We start from the raw sequence: 22,238 nt of genomic DNA, 5'->3' as shown, positions 1-22,238 counted from the left end.
ACTCCCACCTCCATTACCAAGGAACTAGCATCTACCACTCCCACCTCCACTACCAAGGAACTAGCATCTACCACTACATCTACCACTCCCACCTCCATTACCAAGGAACTAGCATCTACCACTCCCACCTCCACAACCAAGGAACTAGCATCTACATCTACCACTCCCACCTCTACCACCAAGGAACTAGCATAACCACTAAATCTACCACTCTCACATCCACTACCAAGGAACTAGCATCTACCACTCCCACCTGCCACAACCAAGGAAGAAGCATCTACCACTCTGTCTACCACTCCCTCCTCCATCACCAAGGAACTAGCATCTACCACTACATCTACGACTCCCACCTCAACCAAGGAACTAGCTTCTACCGCTACATCTACCACTCCCACCTCCATTACCAAAGAACTAGCATGTACCACTCCCACAGCCAAGGAACTAGGATCTACCACTACATCTACCACTCACACCTCATCACCAAGGAACTAGCATCTACCACTACATCTACCACTCCCACCTCAACCAAGGAACTAGCTTCTACCGCTACATCTACCACTCCCACCTCCATTACCAACGAACTAGCATCTACCACTCTCACCTCCTCTACCAAGGAACTAGCATCTACCACTCCCACAACCAAGGAACTAGCATCTACCACTACATCTACCACTCCCACCTCCATTACCAAGGAACTAGCATCTACCACTACATCTACCACTCCCACAACCAAGGAACTAGCATCTACCACTACATCTACCACTCCCACCTCCACACCAAGGATCTAGCATCTACCACTACATCTACCACTCCCACCTCCATTACCAAGGAACTAGCATCTACCACTCCCACCTCCACAACCAAGGAACTAGCATCTACCACTACATCTACCACTCCCACCTCTACCACCAAGGAACTAGCATCTACCACTACATCTACCACTCCCACCTCCATTACCAAGGAACTAGCATCTACCACTCCCACCTGCCACTACCAAGGAACTAGCATCTACCACTACATCTACCACTCCCACCACATTACCAAAGAACTAGCATCTACCACTCCCACCGCATTACCAAGGAACTAGCATCTACCACTCCCACCTGCCATTACCAAGGAAGAAGCATCTACCACTCCCTCCTCCATCACCAAGGAACTAGCATCTACCACTCCCACCGCATTACCAAGGAACTAGCATCTACCACTACATCTACCACTCCCACCTCAACCAAGGAACTAGCTTCTACCGCTACATCTACCACTCCCACCTCAACCAAGGAACTAGCATCTACCACTACATCTACCACTCCCACCACATTACCAAAGAACTAGCATCTACCACTCCCACCGCATTACCAAGGAACTAGCATCTACCACTCCCACCTGCCATTACCAAGGAAGAAGCATCTACCACTCTGTCTACCACTCCCACCTCCACAACCAAGGAAGAAGCATCTACCACTCCCTCCTCCATCACCAAGGAACTAGCATCTACCACTACATCTACCACTCCCACCTCAACCAAGGAACTAGCTTCTACCGCTACATCTACCACTCCCACCTCATTACCAACGAACTAGCATCTACCACTCTCACCTCCTCTACCAAGGAACTAGCATCTACCACTCCCACCTCCACAACCAAGGATCTAGCATCTACCACTACATCTACCACTCCCACCTCCACTACCAAGGAACTAGCATCTACCACTCCCACCTCCACAACCAAGGAACTAGCATCTACATCTACCACTCCCACCTCTACCACCAAGGAACTAGCATCACCACTAAATCTACCACTCTCACTTCCACTACCAAGGAACTAGCATCTACCACTCCCACATGCCACTACCAAGGAAGAAGCATCTACCACTCTGTCTACCACTCCCACCTCCACAACCAAGGAAGAAGCATCTACCACTCCCTCCTCCACCACCAAGGAACTAGCATCTACCACTACATCTACCACTCCCACCTCAACCAAGGAACTAGCTTCTACCACTACATCTACCACTCCCACCTCAACCAAGGAACTAGCTTCTACCGCTACATCTACCACTCCCACCTCCATTACCAACGAACTAGCATCTACCACTCTCACCTCCTCTACCAAGGAACTAGCATCTACCACTACATCTACCACTCCCACCTCCATTACCAAGGAACTAGCATCTACCACTCCCACAACCAAGGAACTAGGATCTACCACTCCCACAACCAAGGAACTATCATCTACCACTCCCACCTCCACAACCAAGGATCTAGCATCGACCACTACATCTACCACTCCCACCTCCATTACCAAGGAACTAGCATCTACCACTCCCACAACCAAGGAACTAGGATCTACCACTCCCACAACCAAGGAACTAGCATCTACCAATCCCACCTCCACAACCAAGGAACTAGCATCTACATCTACCACTCCCACCTCTACCACCAAGGAACTAGCATAACCACTACATCTACCACTCTCACTTCCACTACCAAGGAACTAGCATCTACCACTCCCACCTGCCACTACCAAGGAACTAGCATCTACCACTACATCTACCACTCCCACCACATTACCAAAGAACTAGCATCCACCACTCCCACCGCATTACCAAGGAACTAGCATCTACCACTCCCTCCTCCATCACCAAGGAACTAGCATCTACCACTACATCTACCACTCCCACCTCAACCAAGGAACTAGCTTCTACCGCTACATCTACCACTCCCACCTCCATTACCAACGAACTAGCATCTACCACTCTCACCTCCTCTACCAAGGAACTAGCATCTACCACTCCCTCCTCCATCACCAAGGAACTAGCATCTACCACTACATCTACCACTCTCACCTCCTCTACTAAGGAACTAGCATCTACCACTCCCACCTCCATTACCAAGGAACTAGCATCTACCACTACATCTACCACTCCCACCTCCACTACCAAGGAACTAGCATCTACCACTCCCACCTGTCATTACCAAGGAAGAAGCATCTACCAGTCCCACCTCCATTACCAAGGAACTAGCATCTACCACTCCCACAAACAAGGAACTAGCATCTGCCACTACATCTACCACTCCCACCCCCACTACCAAGGAACTAGCATCTACCACTCCCACAACCAAGGAACTAGGATCTACCACTACATCTACCACTCCCACCTCCACTACCAAGGAACTAGCATCTACCACTCCCACCTGTCATAACCAAGGATGAAGCATCTACCACTCCCACCTCCATTACCAAGGAACTAGCATCTACCACTCCCACCTCCACAACCAAGGAACTAGCATCTACCACTCCCACCTCAACCAAGGAACTAGCTTCAACCACTCCAACCTCCATTACCAAGGAACTAGCATCTACCACTACATCTACCACTCCCTCCTCCATCACCAAGGAACTAGCATCTACCACTGCCACCTGCCACTACCAAGGAACTAGCATCTACCACTACATCTACCACTCCCACCACATTACCAAAGAACTAGCATCTACCACTCCCACCGCATTACCAAGGAACTAGCATCTACCACTCCCTCCTCCATCACCAAGGAACTAGCATCTACCACTACATCTACCACTCCCACCTCAACCAAGGAACTAGCTTCTACCGCTACATCTACCACTCCCACCTCCATTACCAACGAACTAGCATCTACCACTCTCACCTCCTCTACCAAGGAACTAGCATCTACCACTCCCACCTCCATTACCAAGGAACTAGCATCTACCACTCCCACAACCAATGAACTAGCATCTACCACTACATCTACCACTCCCACCTCCACTACCAAGGAACTAGCATCTACCACTCCCACCTGTCATTACCAAGGAAGAAGCATCTACCAGTCCCACCTCCATTACCAAGGAACTAGCATCTACCACTCCCACAAACAAGGAACTAGCATCTGCCACTACATCTACCACTCCCACCCCCACTACCAAGGAACTAGCATCTACCACTACATCTACCACTCCCACCTCCATTACCAAGGAACTAGCATCTACCACTCCCACCTGTCATAACCAAGGATGAAGCATCTACCACTCCCACCTCCATTACCAAGGAACTAGCATCTACCACTCCCACCTCCACAACCAAGGAACTAGCATCTACCACTCCCACCTCAACCAAGGAACTAGCTTCAACCACTCCGACCTCCATTACCAAGGAACTAGCATCTACCACTACATCTACCACTCCCTCCTCCATCACCAAGGAACTAGCATCTACCACTCCCACCTCAACCAAGGAACTAGCATCAACCACTACATCTACCACTCCCTCCTCCATCACCAAGGAACTAGCATCTACCACTCCCACATCAACCAAGGAACTAGCTTCTACCACTACATCTACCACTCCCACCTCCACTACCAAGGAACTAGTATCTACCACTCCCACCTCCCTTACCAAGGAACTAGCTTCTACCACTACATCTACCACTCCCACCTCCACTACCAAGGAACTAGCATCTACCACTCCCACCTCCCTTACCAAGGAACTAGCATCTACCACTCCCACAACCAAGGAAGTAGCATCTACCACTCCCACAACCAAGGAAGTAGCATCTACCACTACATCTACCACTCACATGTCCATTACCAAGGAACTAGCATCTACCACTCCCACCTCCATTACCAAGGAACTAGCATCTACCACTCCCAGCTCCACAACCAAGGAACTAGCATCTACCACTCCCACCTCTATTACCAAGGAACTAGCATCTACCACTACATCTACCACTCCCACCTCCACCACCAAGGAACTAGCATCTACCACTCCCACCTTCATTACCAAGGAACTATCATCTACCACTCCCACCTGCCATTACCAAGGAAGTAGCATCTACCACTCTGTCTACCACTCCCACCTCCACTACCAAGGAACTAGCATCTACCACTCCCACCTCCATTACCAAGGAACTATCATCTACCACTCCAACCTGCCATTACCAAGGAAGTAGCATCTACCACTCTGTCTACCACTCCCACCTCCATTACCAAGGAACTATCATCTACCACTCCCACCTCCATTACCAAGGAACTATCATCTACCACTCCCACCTGCCATTACCAAGGAAGTAGCATCTACCACTCTGTCTACCACTCCCACCTCCACAACTAAGGAACTAGCATCTACCACTCCCACGTCCATTACCAAGGACCTAGCATCTACCACCTCCACAACCAAAGAACTAGCATCTACCAATACATCTATAACTCCCACCTCCACTACCAAGGAACTAGCATCTACCACTCCCACCTCCCTTAACAAGGAACTAGCATCTACCACTCCCACCTCCACTACTAAGGAACTAGCATCTACCACTCCCACAACCAAGGAACTAGCATCTACCACTACACCTACCACTCCCACCTCCACAACCAAGGAAGTAGCATCTACCACTCCCACAACCAAGGAACTAGCATCTACCACTCCCACCTCCATTACGAAGGAACTAGAATCTACCACTCCCACTTCCACAACCAAGGAAATAGCATCTACCACTACATCTACCACTCCCACTTCCACATCCAAGGAACTAGCATCTACCACTACATCTACCACTCCCACCTCCCTTACCAAGGAACTAGCATCTACCACTCCCACCTCCACTACCAAGGAACTAGCATCTACCACTCCCACCTCCATTACCAAGGAACTAGCATCTACCACTCCCACTTCCACAACCAAGGAAATAGCATCTACCACTACATCTACCACTCCCACTTCCACATCCAAGGAACTAGCATCTACCACTACATCTACCACTCCCACCTCCCTTACCAAGGAACTAGCATCTACCACTCCCACCTCCACTACCAAGGAACTAGCATCTACCACTCCCACCTCCATTACCAAGGAACTAGCATCTACCACTCCCACTTCCACATCCAAGGAACTAGCATCTACCACTACATCTACCACTCCCACCTCCATTACCAAGGAACTAGCATCTACCACTCCCACTTCCACAACCAAGGAAGTAGCATCTACCACTACATCTACCACTCCCACTTCCACATCCAAGGAACTAGCATCTACCACTACATCTACCACTCCCACCTCCATTACCAAGGAAGTAGCATCTACCACTCCCACCTACCTTACCAAGGAAGTAGCATCTACCACTCCCACCTCCCTTACCAAGGAACTAGCATCTACCACTCCCACCTCCACTACCAAGGAACTAGCATCTACCACTCCCACCTCCATTACCAAGGAACTAGCATCTACCACTCCCACTTCCACATCCAAGGAACTAGCATCTACCACTACATCTACCACTCCCACCTCCATTACCAAGGAACTAGCATCTACCACTCCCACTTCCACAACCAAGGAAGTAGCATCTACCACTACATCTACCACTCCCACTTCCACATCCAAGGAACTAGCATCTACCACTACATCTACCACTCCCACCTCCACCACCAAGGAACTAGCATCTACCACTCCCACCTTCATTACCAAGGAACTATCATCTACCACTCCCACCTGCCATTACCAAGGAAGTAGCATCTACCACTCTGTCTACCACTCCCACCTCCACTACCAAGGAACTAGCATCTACCACTCCCACCTCCATTACCAAGGAACTATCATCTACCACTCCAACCTGCCATTACCAAGGAAGTAGCATCTACCACTCTGTCTACCACTCCCACCTCCATTACCAAGGAACTATCATCTACCACTCCCACCTCCATTACCAAGGAACTATCATCTACCACTCCCACCTGCCATTACCAAGGAAGTAGCATCTACCACTCTGTCTACCACTCCCACCTCCACAACTAAGGAACTAGCATCTACCACTCCCACGTCCATTACCAAGGACCTAGCATCTACCACCTCCACAACCAAAGAACTAGCATCTACCACTACATCTATAACTCCCACCTCCACTACCAAGGAACTAGCATCTACCACTCCCACCTCCCTTAACAAGGAACTAGCATCTACCACTCCCACCTCCACTACTAAGGAACTAGCATCTACCACTCCCACAACCAAGGAACTAGCATCTACCACTACACCTACCACTCCCACCTCCACAACCAAGGAAGTAGCATCTACCACTCCCACAACCAAGGAACTAGCATCTACCACTCCCACCTCCATTACGAAGGAACTAGAATCTACCACTCCCACTTCCACAACCAAGGAAATAGCATCTACCACTACATCTACCACTCCCACTTCCACATCCAAGGAACTAGCATCTACCACTACATCTACCACTCCCACCTCCCTTACCAAGGAACTAGCATCTACCACTCCCACCTCCACTACCAAGGAACTAGCATCTACCACTCCCACCTCCATTACCAAGGAACTAGCATCTACCACTCCCACTTCCACAACCAAGGAAATAGCATCTACCACTACATCTACCACTCCCACTTCCACATCCAAGGAACTAGCATCTACCACTACATCTACCACTCCCACCTCCCTTACCAAGGAACTAGCATCTACCACTCCCACCTCCACTACCAAGGAACTAGCATCTACCACTCCCACCTCCATTACCAAGGAACTAGCATCTACCACTCCCACTTCCACATCCAAGGAACTAGCATCTACCACTACATCTACCACTCCCACCTCCATTACCAAGGAACTAGCATCTACCACTCCCACTTCCACAACCAAGGAAGTAGCATCTACCACTACATCTACCACTCCCACTTCCACATCCAAGGAACTAGCATCTACCACTACATCTACCACTCCCACCTCCATTACCAAGGAAGTAGCATCTACCACTCCCACCTACCTTACCAAGGAAGTAGCATCTACCACTCCTACCTGCCATTACCAAGGAAGTAGCATCTACCACGCCGTCTACCAACTCCCAAATCCACTACCAAAGAACAAGCATGTACCACTCCCACCTCCATTACCAAGGACCTAGCATCTACCACTCCCACAACCAAGGAACTAGCATCTACCACTACATCTACCACTCCCACCTCCACAACCAAGGAACTAGCATCTACCACTCCCACAACCAAGGAACTAGCATCTACCACTACATCTACCACTCCCACCTCCACAACCAAGGAACTAGCATCTACCACTACATCTACCACTCCCACCTCCATTACCAAAGAACTAGCATCTACCATTCCCACCTCCACAAACAAGGATCTAGCATCTACCAGTACATCTACCACTCCCGCTTCAATTACCAAGGAACTAACACCTACCACTCCGACCTCCATTACCAAGGAAAAGGCATCTACCACTCTCACCTCCACCACCAAGGAACTAGCATCTACCACTCCCACCTTCCACTACCAAGGAAGAGGTATCTACCACTCTGTTTACAACTCCCAAATCCACTACCAAAGAACAAGCATGTACCACTCCCACCTCCATTACCAAGGACCTAGCATCTACCACTCCCACAACCAAGGAAGTAGCTTCTACCACTACATCTACCACTCCCACCTCCATTACCAAGGACCTAGCATCTACCACTCCCACCTCCATTACCAAGGAACTAGCATCTACCACTCCCACCTCCACAACCAAGGAACTAGCATCTACCACTACATCTACCACTCCCACTTCCACAACCAAGGAACTAGCATCTACCACTCCCACTTCCACAACCAAGGAACTAGCATCTACCACTCCCACCTCCATTACCAAGGAACTTGCATCTACCACTCCCACCTCCATTAACAAGGAACTAGCATCGACCACTCCCACCTCCACTACCAAGGAACAAGCATGTACCACTCCAACGTCCATTACTAAGGACCTAGCATCTACCACTCCCACAACCAAGGAACTAGCATCTACCACTACATCTACCACTCCCACCTCCAAAACCAAGGAACTAGAATCTACCACTCCCACCTCCACAAACAAGGATCTAGCATCTACCACTACATCTACCACTCCCACCTCCAAAACCAAGGAACTAGAATCTACCACTCCCACCTCCACAAACAAGGAACTAGCAGCTACCACTACATCTACCACTCCCACCTCCAAAACCAAGGAACAAGCATGTACCACTCCAACGTCCATTACTAAGGACCTAGCATCTACCACTCCCACAACCAAGGATCTAGCATCTACCACTACATCTACCACTGCCTCCTCCATCACCAAGGAACTAGCATCTACCACTACATCTACCACTCCCATCTCCACTACCAAGGAACTAGCATCTACCACTACATCTACTATTCCCACCTCCTTACCAAGGAACTAGCATCACCACTACATCTACCACTCCCACCTCCACAACCAAGGAACTAGCATCTACCACTACATCTACCACTCCCACCTCCATTACCAAGGAAATAGCATCTACCACTCCCACCTGCCATTACCAAGGAAGTAGCATCTACCACTCAGTTTACCACTCCCACCTCCACTACCAAGGAACTAGCATCTACCACTCCCACCTGCCATTACCGAGGAAGTAGAATCTACCACTCCCAAAGAACTAGCATCTACCACTCCCACCTCCCTTACCAAGGAACTAGAATCTACCACTCCCACCTCCACTACCAAGGAACTAGCATCTACCACTCCCACCTCCACTACCAAGGAACTAGCATCTACCACTACATCTACCACTCCCACCTCCATTACCAAGGAACTAAAATCTACCACTCCCACAACCAAGGAACTAGCATCTACTACTATATCTACCACTCCCAGATCCACAACCAAGGAAGTAGCATTTACCACTCCCACTTCCACAACCAAGGAACAAGCATCTACCACTACATCTACCACTCCCACTTCCACAACCAAGGATCTAGCATCTACCACTACGTCTACTACTCCCACCTCCACTTCCAAGGAACTATCATCTACCACTCCCACCTCGATTACCAAGGAACTTGCATCTACCACTCCCACCTCCATTACCAAGGAACTAGCATCTACAACTCCCACCTGCCATTACCAAGGAACTAGCATCTACAACTCCCACCTCCGCTACCAAGGAACGAGCATCTATAACTCCCACCTCCACTACCAAGGAACTAGCATCTACCACTATATCTACCACTCCCACCTCCACAACCAAGGAACTAGCATCTACCACTACATCTACAACTCCCACCTCAACCAAGGAACTAGCATCTACCACTCCCACCTCCATTACCAAGGAATTGGAATCAACTACTCCATCTACCACTCCCACCTCCATTACCAAGGAAATAGCATCTACCACTCCCACCTCCATTACCAAGGAACTAGCATCTACCACTACATCTACCACTCCCTCCTCCATCACCAAGGAAATAGCATCTACCACTCCCACCTCCACTTCCAAGGAAGGAGCATCTACCACTCCCACCTCCATTACCAACGAACTAGCATCTACCACTCCCACCTCCGTTACCAAGGAACTTGCATCTACCACTCCCACCTCCACTACCAAGGAACTAGCATCTACCACTCCCACCTACATTACCAAGGAACTAGCATCTACCACTCCTACCTCCATTACCAAGGAACTAGCATCTACCACTCCCAACTCCACTACCAAGGACCTAGCATCTACCACTCCTACCTCCATTACCAAGGAACTAGCATCTACCACCCTAACCTCCATTACCAAGGAACTAGCATCTACCACTCCCACCTCCACTACCAAGGAACTGGCATCTACCACTACATCTACCACTCCCACCTCCATTACCAAGGAACTAGAATCTACCACTCCCACAACCAAGGAACTAGCATCTACCACTATATCTACCACTCCCACCTCCATTACCAAGGAACTAGAATCTACCACTCCCACAACCAAGGAACTAGCATCTACCACTATATCTACCACTCAAACCTCCACAACCAAGGAAGTAGCATCTACCACTCCCACCTCCATTAACAAGGATTTGGAATCAACTACTCCATCTACCACTCCCACCTCCATTACCAAGGAAATAGCATCTACCACTCCCACAACCAAGGAACTAGCATCTACAACTCCCACCTCCACAACCAAGGATCTAGCATCTACCACTCCCACCTCCATTACCAACGAACTAGCATCTACCACTCCCACCTCCATTACCAAGGAACTAGCATCTACCACTCCCACAACCAAGGAACTAGCATCTACCACTCCCGCCTCCACAACCAAGGAACTAGGATCTACCACTCCCACCTCCATTACCAAGGAACTAGCATCTACCACTCCCACAACCAACGAACTAGCATCTACCACTCCCACCTTCATTACCAAGGAACAAGCATCTACCACTCCCACAACCAAGGAACTAACATCAACCACAACATCAACCACTCCCACCTCCATTACCAAAGAACTAGCATCTACCACTCCCACCTCCATTAACAAGGAACTATCATCTACCACTCCCACCTCCATTACCAAGGAACTATCATCTACCACTCCCACCTCCATTACCAAGGAACTAGCATCTAACACTCCCACAACCAAGGAACTCGCATCTACCACTACATCTATCACTCCCACCTCCACAACCAAGGAACTAGCATCTAACACTCCCACAACCAAGGAACTCGCATCTACCACTACATCTGCCACTCCCATCCCTATTACCAAGGAACTAGCATCTACCACTACATCTACCACTCCCACCTCCATTACCAAGGAAGTAGCATCTACCACTACATCTACCACTCCCACCTCAAAAACCAAGGAACTAACATCTACCACTCCCACCTCCACTACCAAGGAACAAGCATCTACCACTCCCACCTCCATTACCAACGAACTAGCATCTACCACTCCCACCTCAAAAACCACGGAACTAACATCTACCACTCCCACCTCCACTTCCAAGGAACAAGCATCTACCACTCCCACCTCCGTTACCAAGGAACTTGCATCTACCACTCCCACCTCCACTACCAAGGAACTAGCATCTACCACTATATCTACCACTCCCACCTACATTACCAAGGAACTAGCATCTACCACTACATCTACCACTCCCACCTCCACAACCAAGGAACTAGCATCTACCACTCCCACCTCCATTACCAAAGAACTACCATCTACCACTACATCTACCACTCCCACCCCCATTACCAAGGAACTAGCATCTACCACTACATCTACCACTCCCACAACCAAGGAACTAGCATCTACCACTCCCACCTCCATTACCAAGGAACTAGCATCTACCACTCCCACCTCCACAACCAAGGAACTAGCATCTACCACTACATCTACCACTCCCACCTCAACCAAGGAACTAGCTTCTACCGCTACATCTACCACTCCCACCTCCATTACCAAGGAACTAGCATCTACCACTCCGTCTACCACTCCCACCTCAACCAAGGAACTAGCATCTACCACTACATCTACCACTACATCTACCACTACATCTACCACTACATCTACCACTACATCTACCACTACATCTACCACTCCGTCTACCACTCCCACTACCTTAACTAACTCTTCAAACTAAAAGTTACAGCGGGAAAGACCAGATAATAAAAGTTTGAAAACAGGCCTGTATCCCCCTCTGCTATTGTCAAGGCGTGTTTCCCCTTGCCAGTCCCTTCGGTCCAGATATTGAATGCAGTTATCAAATGGCCCCCTATTCAATACATAGTGCACTACTTTATCACTATATGGCTCTAGTCACTATATAGGGAGTAGGATGCCATTTTGGGACATAAGAGCACATCCAACTAATCTACAGCACACATAAATATAATGGCATTGTGTTATTTCAGGCCTGCTTGACATGGAGAACAGGGGCTGGGGCTAATGTAAACTTAGTCTGAAGCTACAATACATGGTTATAGGAAGGCTCTCTATTCCCTCTCTCTCTCTCTCTCCTTTTTCAAATGCCCCCCTCTGTTCACTCTTTCTCTTCTACCCCCTCTCTATTCCCTCTCTCTCTGTTCTCTTCTACCCCCTCCCTATTCCCTCTCTCTCCTCCCTCTCTTCCTTCCCCTTCTCTTTCAGCCTTTCATCATTATTTCCTTCTTATCTACTATTCTCTAATCTTCCCTTCTATAGTACTCCAAAATATTTTCCCTTTTCCTCCCGTCTCCAACCCACTGTCATTGAACGGGGTGGTGCGTCTTGTATGATTGGGCCGTGGAGACATTCATCTTTCACAGCAAACTGTTTCTCATAGCTGTAAACAGACGTAATGTAGCGTATCAACATCATGAAATTCATTATTTACGTTTTGCGCTGACAACGCTGACAACACTGCTGTGCTTTAGAGAGAGAGAGAAAACAGGGGAAACGAGTGGAAGAGACTCGTAAAACAACAACAAAAAAACCCACTTCTTCCAGATTACAATTGTAAACGACCAAGCTGTCCAAATGTACCCCATGTTGTAAATGTTTGTCTTCTTCAGTTTGTCTCACTGTGTAACAGTGTTTGTAGACGTGACATAACATCAACATAGAGCGGCAATATATTAAATATATATATAGGACACATAACATATAGCAACACATCTTTACACAAAATATCTAACTTCTACAAAATGTCTGACTTCTACTAAATGGCTTACCTTTTCTTCAGGAGGAGGATGACTCCGAGGAAGATGATGACAAAGAGGAGGATGCCAGCGATGACGCCGGTTATCTTCACTGTGTTGTCTGTCTGTTTCTCTGGTTCCACTGCGTCAGGCTTATGAGTGGCCTCTCCTATACAACAACAACAAGACAACATTAACAACTACACAAACAGGCTTATGAGTGGCCTCTCCTATACAACAGGCTTATGAGTGGCCTCTCCTATACAACAGGCTTATGAGTGGCCTCTCCTATACAACAGGCTTATGAGTGGCCTCTCCTATACAACAACAGGCTTATGAGTGGCCTCTCCTATACAACAACATACGAAGACATTAGCAGACATCTCCTACTGTTACTTATTACTAATATGCCTATCTATCTTACTAAACGAGGTGAAATCCCTAGTGGTCCTAAGTGGTGATGGTGTAATAGTGGATTGAGTAGTGGATTAATCTACATTGATCTGGGCTAATAGGTCTTGTCCATGTTCTGTTTAACTGGTCGTACTGCGTTTAAAGGAAGACATATCCCTAACCTTTTAATATTGTATGTACAGTGCCTTTCGGAAGGTATTCAGACCCCTTTGATATTTTAAACATTTTGTTATGTTACAGCCTTAATCTAAAATGGATTAAATAAAATTTAAAAAAAATACTCATTAATCTATACACAATACCCCATAATGACAAAGCGAAAACAGGTTTAGACATTTTTTCTAATTTATATAGAAAATACAAAACAGAAATACCTTATTTACATAGTCCTTTGCTATGAGACTCTAAATTGAGCTCAGGTGCTTCCTGTTTCCATTGGTCATCCTTTGATACGTTTCTACAACTTGATTGGAGTCCACCAGTGGTAAATTCAATTGATTGGACATGATTTGGAAAGGCACACAGCTGTGTATATAAGGTCCCACAGTTGACAGTGCATGTCAGAGTAAAAACCAAGCCATGAGGTTGAAGGAATTGTCCGTAGAGCTCCAAGTCAGGATTGTCGCGGCACTGATCTGGGAAAGGGTACCAACAACTTTCTGCAGCATTGAATGTCCCCAAGAACACAGTGGCCTCCATCATTCTTAAATGGAAGAAGTTTGGAACCACCAAGACTCTTCCTAGAGCTGGCTGCCCGACCAAACTGAGCAATCGGGGGAGAAGGGCCTTGGTCAGGGAGGTGACCAAGAACCCGATGGTCACTCTGACAGAGCTCCAGAGTTCCTCTGTGGAGATGGGAGAAACTTCCAGAAGGACAACCATCTCTGCAGCACTCCACCAATCAGGCCTTTATGGTAGAGTGGCCAGACGGAAGCCACTCCTCAGGAAAAGGCACATGACAGCCTGCTTGGACTTTGCCAAAAGGCACCTAATAAAAACTGGTCTGATGAAAAACCAAGATTAAACTCTTTGGGCTGAATGCCAAGCGTCACGTCTGTTGGTGAAGCATGGTGGTGGCATCATCAGGGACTGGGAGACTAGTCAGGATCGAAGCAAAGATGAACAGAGCAAAGAACAGAGAGATCCTTGATGAAAACCTGCTCCAGAGTGCTCAGGACCTCAGACTGGGGCAAAGGTTTACCTTCCAACAGGACAACGACCCTAAGCACACAGCCAAGACAACGCAGGAGTGGCTTCGGAACAAGTCTCTGAATGTCCTTGAGTGGCCCAGCCAGAGCCCGGACTTGAACCCAATCAAACATCTCTGGAGAGACCTGAAAATAGCTGTGCAGCGAAGCTCCCCATCCAACCTGACAGAGCTTGAGAGGATCTGCAGAGAAGAATGGGAGAAACTCCCCAAATACAGGTGTGTCAAGCTTGTAGCATCATAACCAAGAAGACTCGAGGCTGTAATCACTGCCAAAGGTGCTACAACAAAGTACTGAGTAAAGGGTCTGAATACTTATCTTAATGTGATATTTCACTTTATTATATTTTATAAATTAGCTAAAAAATGTATAAAAATAACTGTTTTTGCTTTGCTATTATGGAGTATTGGGTGTAGATTGACGAGGGGGAAAAAAAAAACAATTTAATAAATTTTAGAAAACAGCTGTAACGTAATGTGGGAAAAGTCAAGGGATCTGAATACTTTCAGAAAGCACAGTAGTTCACAACTAAATCGCTCTAAGGCCTACGGTTCACTGCTGAAAACATCCTGTTTCATTCCATCCATAGCGGTTGAATTTGGTTTCAAGGTCTCTCAAATAGGCCTGTAAACTGCTAGTAAACCTATCTATCTCAAATAGGCATTCCATAAAAATGGAGATGTCTTTTCTACTCACAGCTTTAAACCAGACGCCATACTCTTAGCAAGTGGGCCTGTTTAGGGTAACTATACAGTATTCTACAGTCACTAAATATCACTCTCTGGGCCTGTTTAGGGTAACTATTCTACAGTCACTAAATATCCCTATCTGGGCCTGTTTAGGGTAACTATTCTACAGTCACTAAATATCACTCTCTGGGCCTGTTTAGGGTAACTATTCTACAGTCACTAAATATCACTATCTGGGCCTGTTTAGGGTAACTATACAGTATTCTACAGTCACTAAATATCACTCTCTGGGCCTGTTTAGGGTAACTATACAGTATTCTACAGTCACTAATTATCCCTCTCTGGGCCTGTTTATGGTAACTATTCTACAGTCACTAAATATCACTCTCTGGGCCCGTTTAGGGTAACTATTCTACAGTCACCAAATATACCTCTCTGGGCCTGTTTAGGGTAACTATTCTACAGTCACTAAATATCACTATCTGGGCCTGTTTAGGGTAACTATTCTACAGTCACTAAATATCACTATCTGGGCCTGTTTAGGGTAACTATACAGTATTCTACAGTCACTAATTATCCCTCTCTGGGCCTGTTTAGGGTAACTACACTACAGTCACTAAATATCACTATCTGGGCCTGTTTAGGGTAACTATTCTACAGTCACTAAATATCCCTATCTTGGCCTGTTTAGGGTAACTACACTACAGTCACTAAATATCACTATCTGGGCCTGTTTAGGGTAACTATTCTACAGTCACTAAATATCACTCTCTGGGCCTGTTTAGAGTAACTACACTACAGTCACTAAATATCACTCTCTGGGCCTGTTTAGGGTAACTATTCTACAGTCACTAAATATCACTCTCTGGGCCTGTTTAGAGTAACTATTCTACAGTCACTAAATATCACTCTCTGGGCCTGTTTAGGGTAACTATACAGTATTCTACAGTCACTAATTATCCCTCTCTGGGCCTGTTTAGGGTAACTATTCTACAGTCACTAAATATCACTATCTGGGCCTGTTTAGGGTAACTATTCTACAGTCACTAAATATCACTCTCTGGGCCTGTTTAGGGTAACTATTCTACAGTCACTAAATATCACTCTCTGGGCCTGTTTAGGGTAACTATTCTACAGTCACTAAATATCACTCTCTGGGCCTGTTTAGGGTAACTATTCTACAATCTGGGCCTGTTTAGGGTAACTATACAGTATTCTACAGTCACTAAATATCACTCTCTGGGCCTGTTTAGAATGATGGTATTCTCTCCTGCTCACCTCCACCTCTAGTATCAGTCTAGGGGTCTATCTTTAACAGACGAGATGAGAAAGATCCCTATAGCAAATCAGGTTTGGGTCAACCCCTATTGGGCCACGGTCAAAAGTAGTGCACTATATAGGAAAAAGGCGGTGCAATTTAGGACGCAGCCTCGGGCCTGAGGAAAAAACGACAACGTAGTTAGAATTCCAACTGTCTGAAACGTCAGCTGCCTTCTGGATACATAATGAATGACACATTATGATAGAAATCTTAGCTTGACTGGGTTTATTCTCTCTCTCTCTCTCTGTGTGTGTGTGATTGACATGTTCTCTCCATCTATCTAACACGTTGATTAGATTCAAATATAGATGTTTAATTCAGAATGGTAGGAAACAACACCGGTGTGAACTAGTCACTATCAACTTCCACTGATTGAATGGTTTTCCCTTTTCCAGGACAATCTGATAACTACAGACTAGTCTGACAGGGAGAGAGAGAGAGAGGGAGGGAGGGAGGGAGAGAGAGGGAGAGAGAACGATCGAGATAAATATATACGGAGAGAATCTCTGGTTGGGAAATTACAAACGTCTACAGTGTCCAACTAGATCCACGTTTGTAATTTTATCCACTAGGCAAATCAGTTAAGAACAAATTCTTATTTACAATGACAGCCTACCCCGGCCAAACCCGGACGACACTGGACCAATTGTGCGCCACCCTATGGGACTCCCAATCGCGGCCGGTTGTGATAAAGCCTGGATTCGAACCAGGGTGTCTGTAGTGACGCCTGTAGCACTGAGATGTAGTGTCTTAGACCGCTGCGCCAGCTCGGGAGGATTGTCAGTCCACACAGAGAACGGAGACAGGGATATTGGTGTCAGATGTAAGGGTAGATACATGTAGCTAGATTTTTTTCTTTTTTCTTTTACCTTTATTTATACAGGTTCATTCTCATTGAGATAAATATCTATTTTCCAACAGAGACCTGATCCAATAGCAGCAAGGGGAACAACGTTTCTGACAAACCAAATTACATTACACTCACACAACATTAAACACAACTATAAACACAACATTAAACACAACTATAAACACAACATTAAACACAACTATAAACACAACATTAAACACAACTATAAACACAACATTAAACACAACTATAAACACAACATTAAACACAACTATAAACACAACATTAAACACAACTATAAACACAACATTAAACACAACTATAAACACACATACAGTATAACAAAAACATTTAAAAACACAAACATCTTGACTAAAAACAATTACACTCTTCTATAATATATACATCGATCAAGTGTTTAAACTCCGCCAACGAAACTAGATCGTCACATTTTAAAATGTTCAAAAGAGAATTCCAGGACCACGGAGCCGAGTAACTAAAACTATTTCTACCATGTTCTAATTTTTGGAACTTTTAGAAGCAAATCAGATCTACTGTATATCATGAGGAACACAATACATTATTATAGCTGACATGCTTCGTTCTGTCAATGCTACAGGTCACTAACATATCATGGAATATATCATGAGGAACACAATACATTATTATAGCTGATATGCTTCATTCTGTCAGTGCTGCAGGTCACTAACATCTCATGGAATATATCATGAGACATATTCATTAAAACGGATTCACTTTAACACATTAAATGAGGAAGTACTGAAACTCTGTTAGGATGTTTTACCATAGGACAGGTGTTATTCTGTTAGGATGCTTCATTTTAGGACAAGTGTTATATTGTTAGGATACTTCATCATAGGACAGGTGTTATACTGTTAGGATGCTTCATCATAGGACAGGTGTTATTCTGTTAGGATGCTTCATCATAGGACAGGTATATATCGTTAGGATGTTTCACCAGAGGACAGGTATAATACTGTTAGGATCCATAGGACAGGTATAATACTGTTAGGATCCATAGGACAGGTATAATACTGTTAGGATGCTTCATCATAGGACAGGTGTTATTCTGTTAGGATGCTTCATCATAGGACAGGTGTTATTCTGTTAGGATGCCTCATCATAGGACAGGTATAATACTGTTAGGATCCATAGGACAGGTATAATACTGTTAGGATGTTTCATCATAGGACAGGTGATATATCGTTAGGATGCTTCATCATAGGACAGGTATAATACTGTTTGGATCCATAGGACAGGTGTTATTCTGTTAGGATGCTTCATCATAGGACAGGTGTTATATCGTTAGGATGTTTCACCAGAGGACAGGTGAATTATCGTTAGGATGTTTCACCATAGGACAATCTACCCAGCCCTTGTAGCTACACTAGGATTTGATCTAGCCCAGTGTCACGTCCTGACCAGCAGAGGGCATATTGCTTTGTCTAGGTCAGGATGTGGCAGGTGGTTTGTGTTTGTTTAATGTTGATGATTGGGACTTCCAATTGAAGGCAGGTGTGTATAGTTGCCTTTGATTGGAAGTCCTATATAGGTGTGTGTGTTTGTCTTTGGGGTTGTGGGGAATTGTTGTGAGCACTGCTGCATTTGGGATAGCCTGCCACACCGTCACATCGTAAGTCCGTTCATTGTTTTGTTTATTGGTTTTCAGTGGATGCTCTACTCCTTTTGTTTTCAACATTAAAAACATGAGTATCCACACTTCCGCTGCGCCTTGGTCCTTCTCTCTCAAATACGACATATTCGCCGAAGAGTACGACATATTCTGTGACAGAATTCCCCACCAACACAGGACCAAGCAGCGGAAGAAGGCTGGTGAGGACTGGGAGACACGACGGGTAAGGGAGACCGAGAGGCACCCCCAAGATTTTTTTAGGGGGGGGCACAAGGGCTGTTTGACGGCGTCAGAGCTGCCGCCAGTCAACAGTCGTCAGAGCTGCCCGCCAGTCAACCGTCGTCAGAGCTGCCCGCCAGTCAACCGTCGTCAGAGCTGCCCGCCAGTCAACCGTCGTCAGAGCTGCCCGCCAGTCAACCGTCGTCAGAGCTGCCCGCCAGTCAACAGTCGTCAGAGCTGCCCGCCAGTCAACAGTCGTCAGAGCTGCCCGCCAGTCAACAGTCGTCAGAGCTGCCCGCCAGTCAACAGTCGCCAGAGCTGCCCGCCAGTCAACAGTCGCCAGAGCTGCCCGCCAGTCAACAGTCGCCAGAGCTGCCCGCCAGTCAACAGTCGCCAGAGCTGCCCGCCAGTCAACAGTCGCCAGAGCTGCCCCGCCAGTCAACAGTCGCGCCAGAGAGGTCAGACTGCGCTGAACTGCCGGAGTGGCCAGACTGCGCTGAACTGCCGGAGTGGCCAGACTGCGCTGAACTGCCGGAGTGGCCAGACTGCGCTGAACTGCCGGAGTGGCCAGACTGCCCTGAACTGCCGGAGTGGCCAGACTGCCCTGAACTGCCGGAGTGGCCAGACTGCCCTGAACTGCCGGAGTGGCCAGACTGCCCTGAACTGCCGGAGTGGCCAGACTGCCCTGAACTGCCGGCGTGGCCAGACTGCCCTGAACTGCCGGCGTGGCCAGACTGCCCTGAACTGCCGGCGTGGCCAGACTGCCCTGAACTGCCGGCGTGGCCAGACTGCCCTGAACTGCCGGCGTGGCCAGACTGCCCTGAACTGCCGGCGTGGCCAGACTGCCCTGAACTGCCAGACCGTCCCGAGCTGCCAGACTGCCCCGACTGTCCCGAGCTGCCAGACTGCCCCGACTGTCCCGAGCTGCCAGACTGCCCCGAGCTGCCAGACTGCCCCGACTGTCCCGAGCTGCCAGACTGCCCCGACTGTCCCGAGCCGCCAGACTGGCCGGACTGCCCCGACTGCCTGGAACGGCCAGCACCTGAGCCACCTCCAGGATAGGTGGGTTGGGGAGGGAGGGTGTAGCACAGTGCCGTCGGTGACGGCAGCCACCCTCCCTTCCCTCCCTTATGGTTTAGGGGGTATTGTTTGTTGGTTTTGTTGGGGTATTGGGGATTTTCTTGTGTTTTTCTTTTTTAGGTGCATCCCGGAGTCTGCACCTTGAGGGGGGGGTACTGTCACGTCCTGACCAGCAGAGGGCATATTGCTTAGTCTAGGTCAGGATGTGGCAGGTGGTTTGTGTTTGTTTAATGTTGATGATTGGGACTTCCAATTGAAGGCAGGTGTGTATAGTTGCCTTTGATTGGAAGTCCTATATAGGTGTGTGTGTTTGTCTTTGGGGTTGTGGGGAATTGTTGTGAGCACTGCTGCATTTGGGATAGCCTGCCACACCGTCACATCGTAAGTCCGTTCATTGTTTTGTTTATTGGTTTTCAGTGGATGCTCTACTCCTTTTGTTTTCAACATTAAAAACATGAGTATCCACACTTCCGCTGCGCCTTGGTCCTTCTCTCTCAAATACGACATATTCGCCGAAGAGTACGACATATTCTGTGACAGAATTCCCCACCAACACAGGACCAAGCAGCGGAAGAAGGCTGGTGAGGACTGGGAGACACGACGGGTAAGGGAGACCGAGAGGCACCCCCAAGATTTTTTTAGGGGGGGGCACAAGGGCTGTTTGACGGCGTCAGAGCTGCCCGCCAGTCACAGTCGTCAGAGCTGCCCGCCAGTCAACCGTCGTCAGAGCTGCCCGCCAGTCAACCGTCGTCAAAGCTGCCCGCCAGTCAACCGTCGTCAGAGCTGCCTGCCAGTCAAACCGTCGTCAGAGCTGCCCGCCAGTCACAGTCGCCAGAGCTGCCCGCCAGTCAACAGTCGTCAGAGCTGCCCGCCAGTCAACAGTCGTCAGAGCTGCCCGCCAGTCAACAGTCGCCAGAGCTGCCCGCCAGTCAACAGTCGCCAGAGCTGCCCGCCAGTCAACAGTCGCCAGAGCTGCCCGCCAGTCAACAGTCGCCAGAGCTGCCCGCCAGTCAACAGTCGCCAGAGAGGTCAGACTGCGCTGAACTGCCGGAGTGGCCAGACTGCGCTGAACTGCCGGAGTGGCCAGACTGCGCTGAACTGCCGGAGTGGCCAGACTGCGCTGAACTGCCGGAGTGGCCAGACTGCGCTGAACTGCCGGAGTGGCCAGACTGCCCTGAACTGCCGGAGTGGCCAGACTGCCCTGAACTGCCGGAGTGGCCAGACTGCCCTGAACTGCCGGCGTGGCCAGACTGCCCTGAACTGCCGGCGTGGCCAGACTGCCCTGAACTGCCGGCGTGGCCAGACTGCCCTGAA

The 22,238-nt window shown here is 47.9% G+C and overlaps 1 protein-coding gene across 1 annotated transcript in view; it reads right to left on the bottom strand.

Moving 5' to 3' along the window:
- LOC115156479 (receptor-type tyrosine-protein phosphatase mu-like) overlaps window positions 1-22,238 on the bottom strand; it is a 225,320-nt gene that overhangs the window by 63,596 nt on the left and 139,486 nt on the right. The window contains exon 16 of the mRNA XM_029703901.1: window positions 13,523-13,658. Within this exon, the coding sequence (XP_029559761.1) occupies window positions 13,523-13,658 (136 nt within the window). The remainder of the gene's footprint in view (window positions 1-13,522; window positions 13,659-22,238) is intronic.

The sequence above is a fragment of the Salmo trutta genome, chromosome 21, assembly GCF_901001165.1.
Source record: "Salmo trutta chromosome 21, fSalTru1.1, whole genome shotgun sequence".
NCBI lineage: Eukaryota > Metazoa > Chordata > Actinopteri > Salmoniformes > Salmonidae > Salmo > Salmo trutta.
Note: the sequence above shows the minus strand (reverse complement) of the source record. Positions and strands in the feature narration are given on the sequence as shown.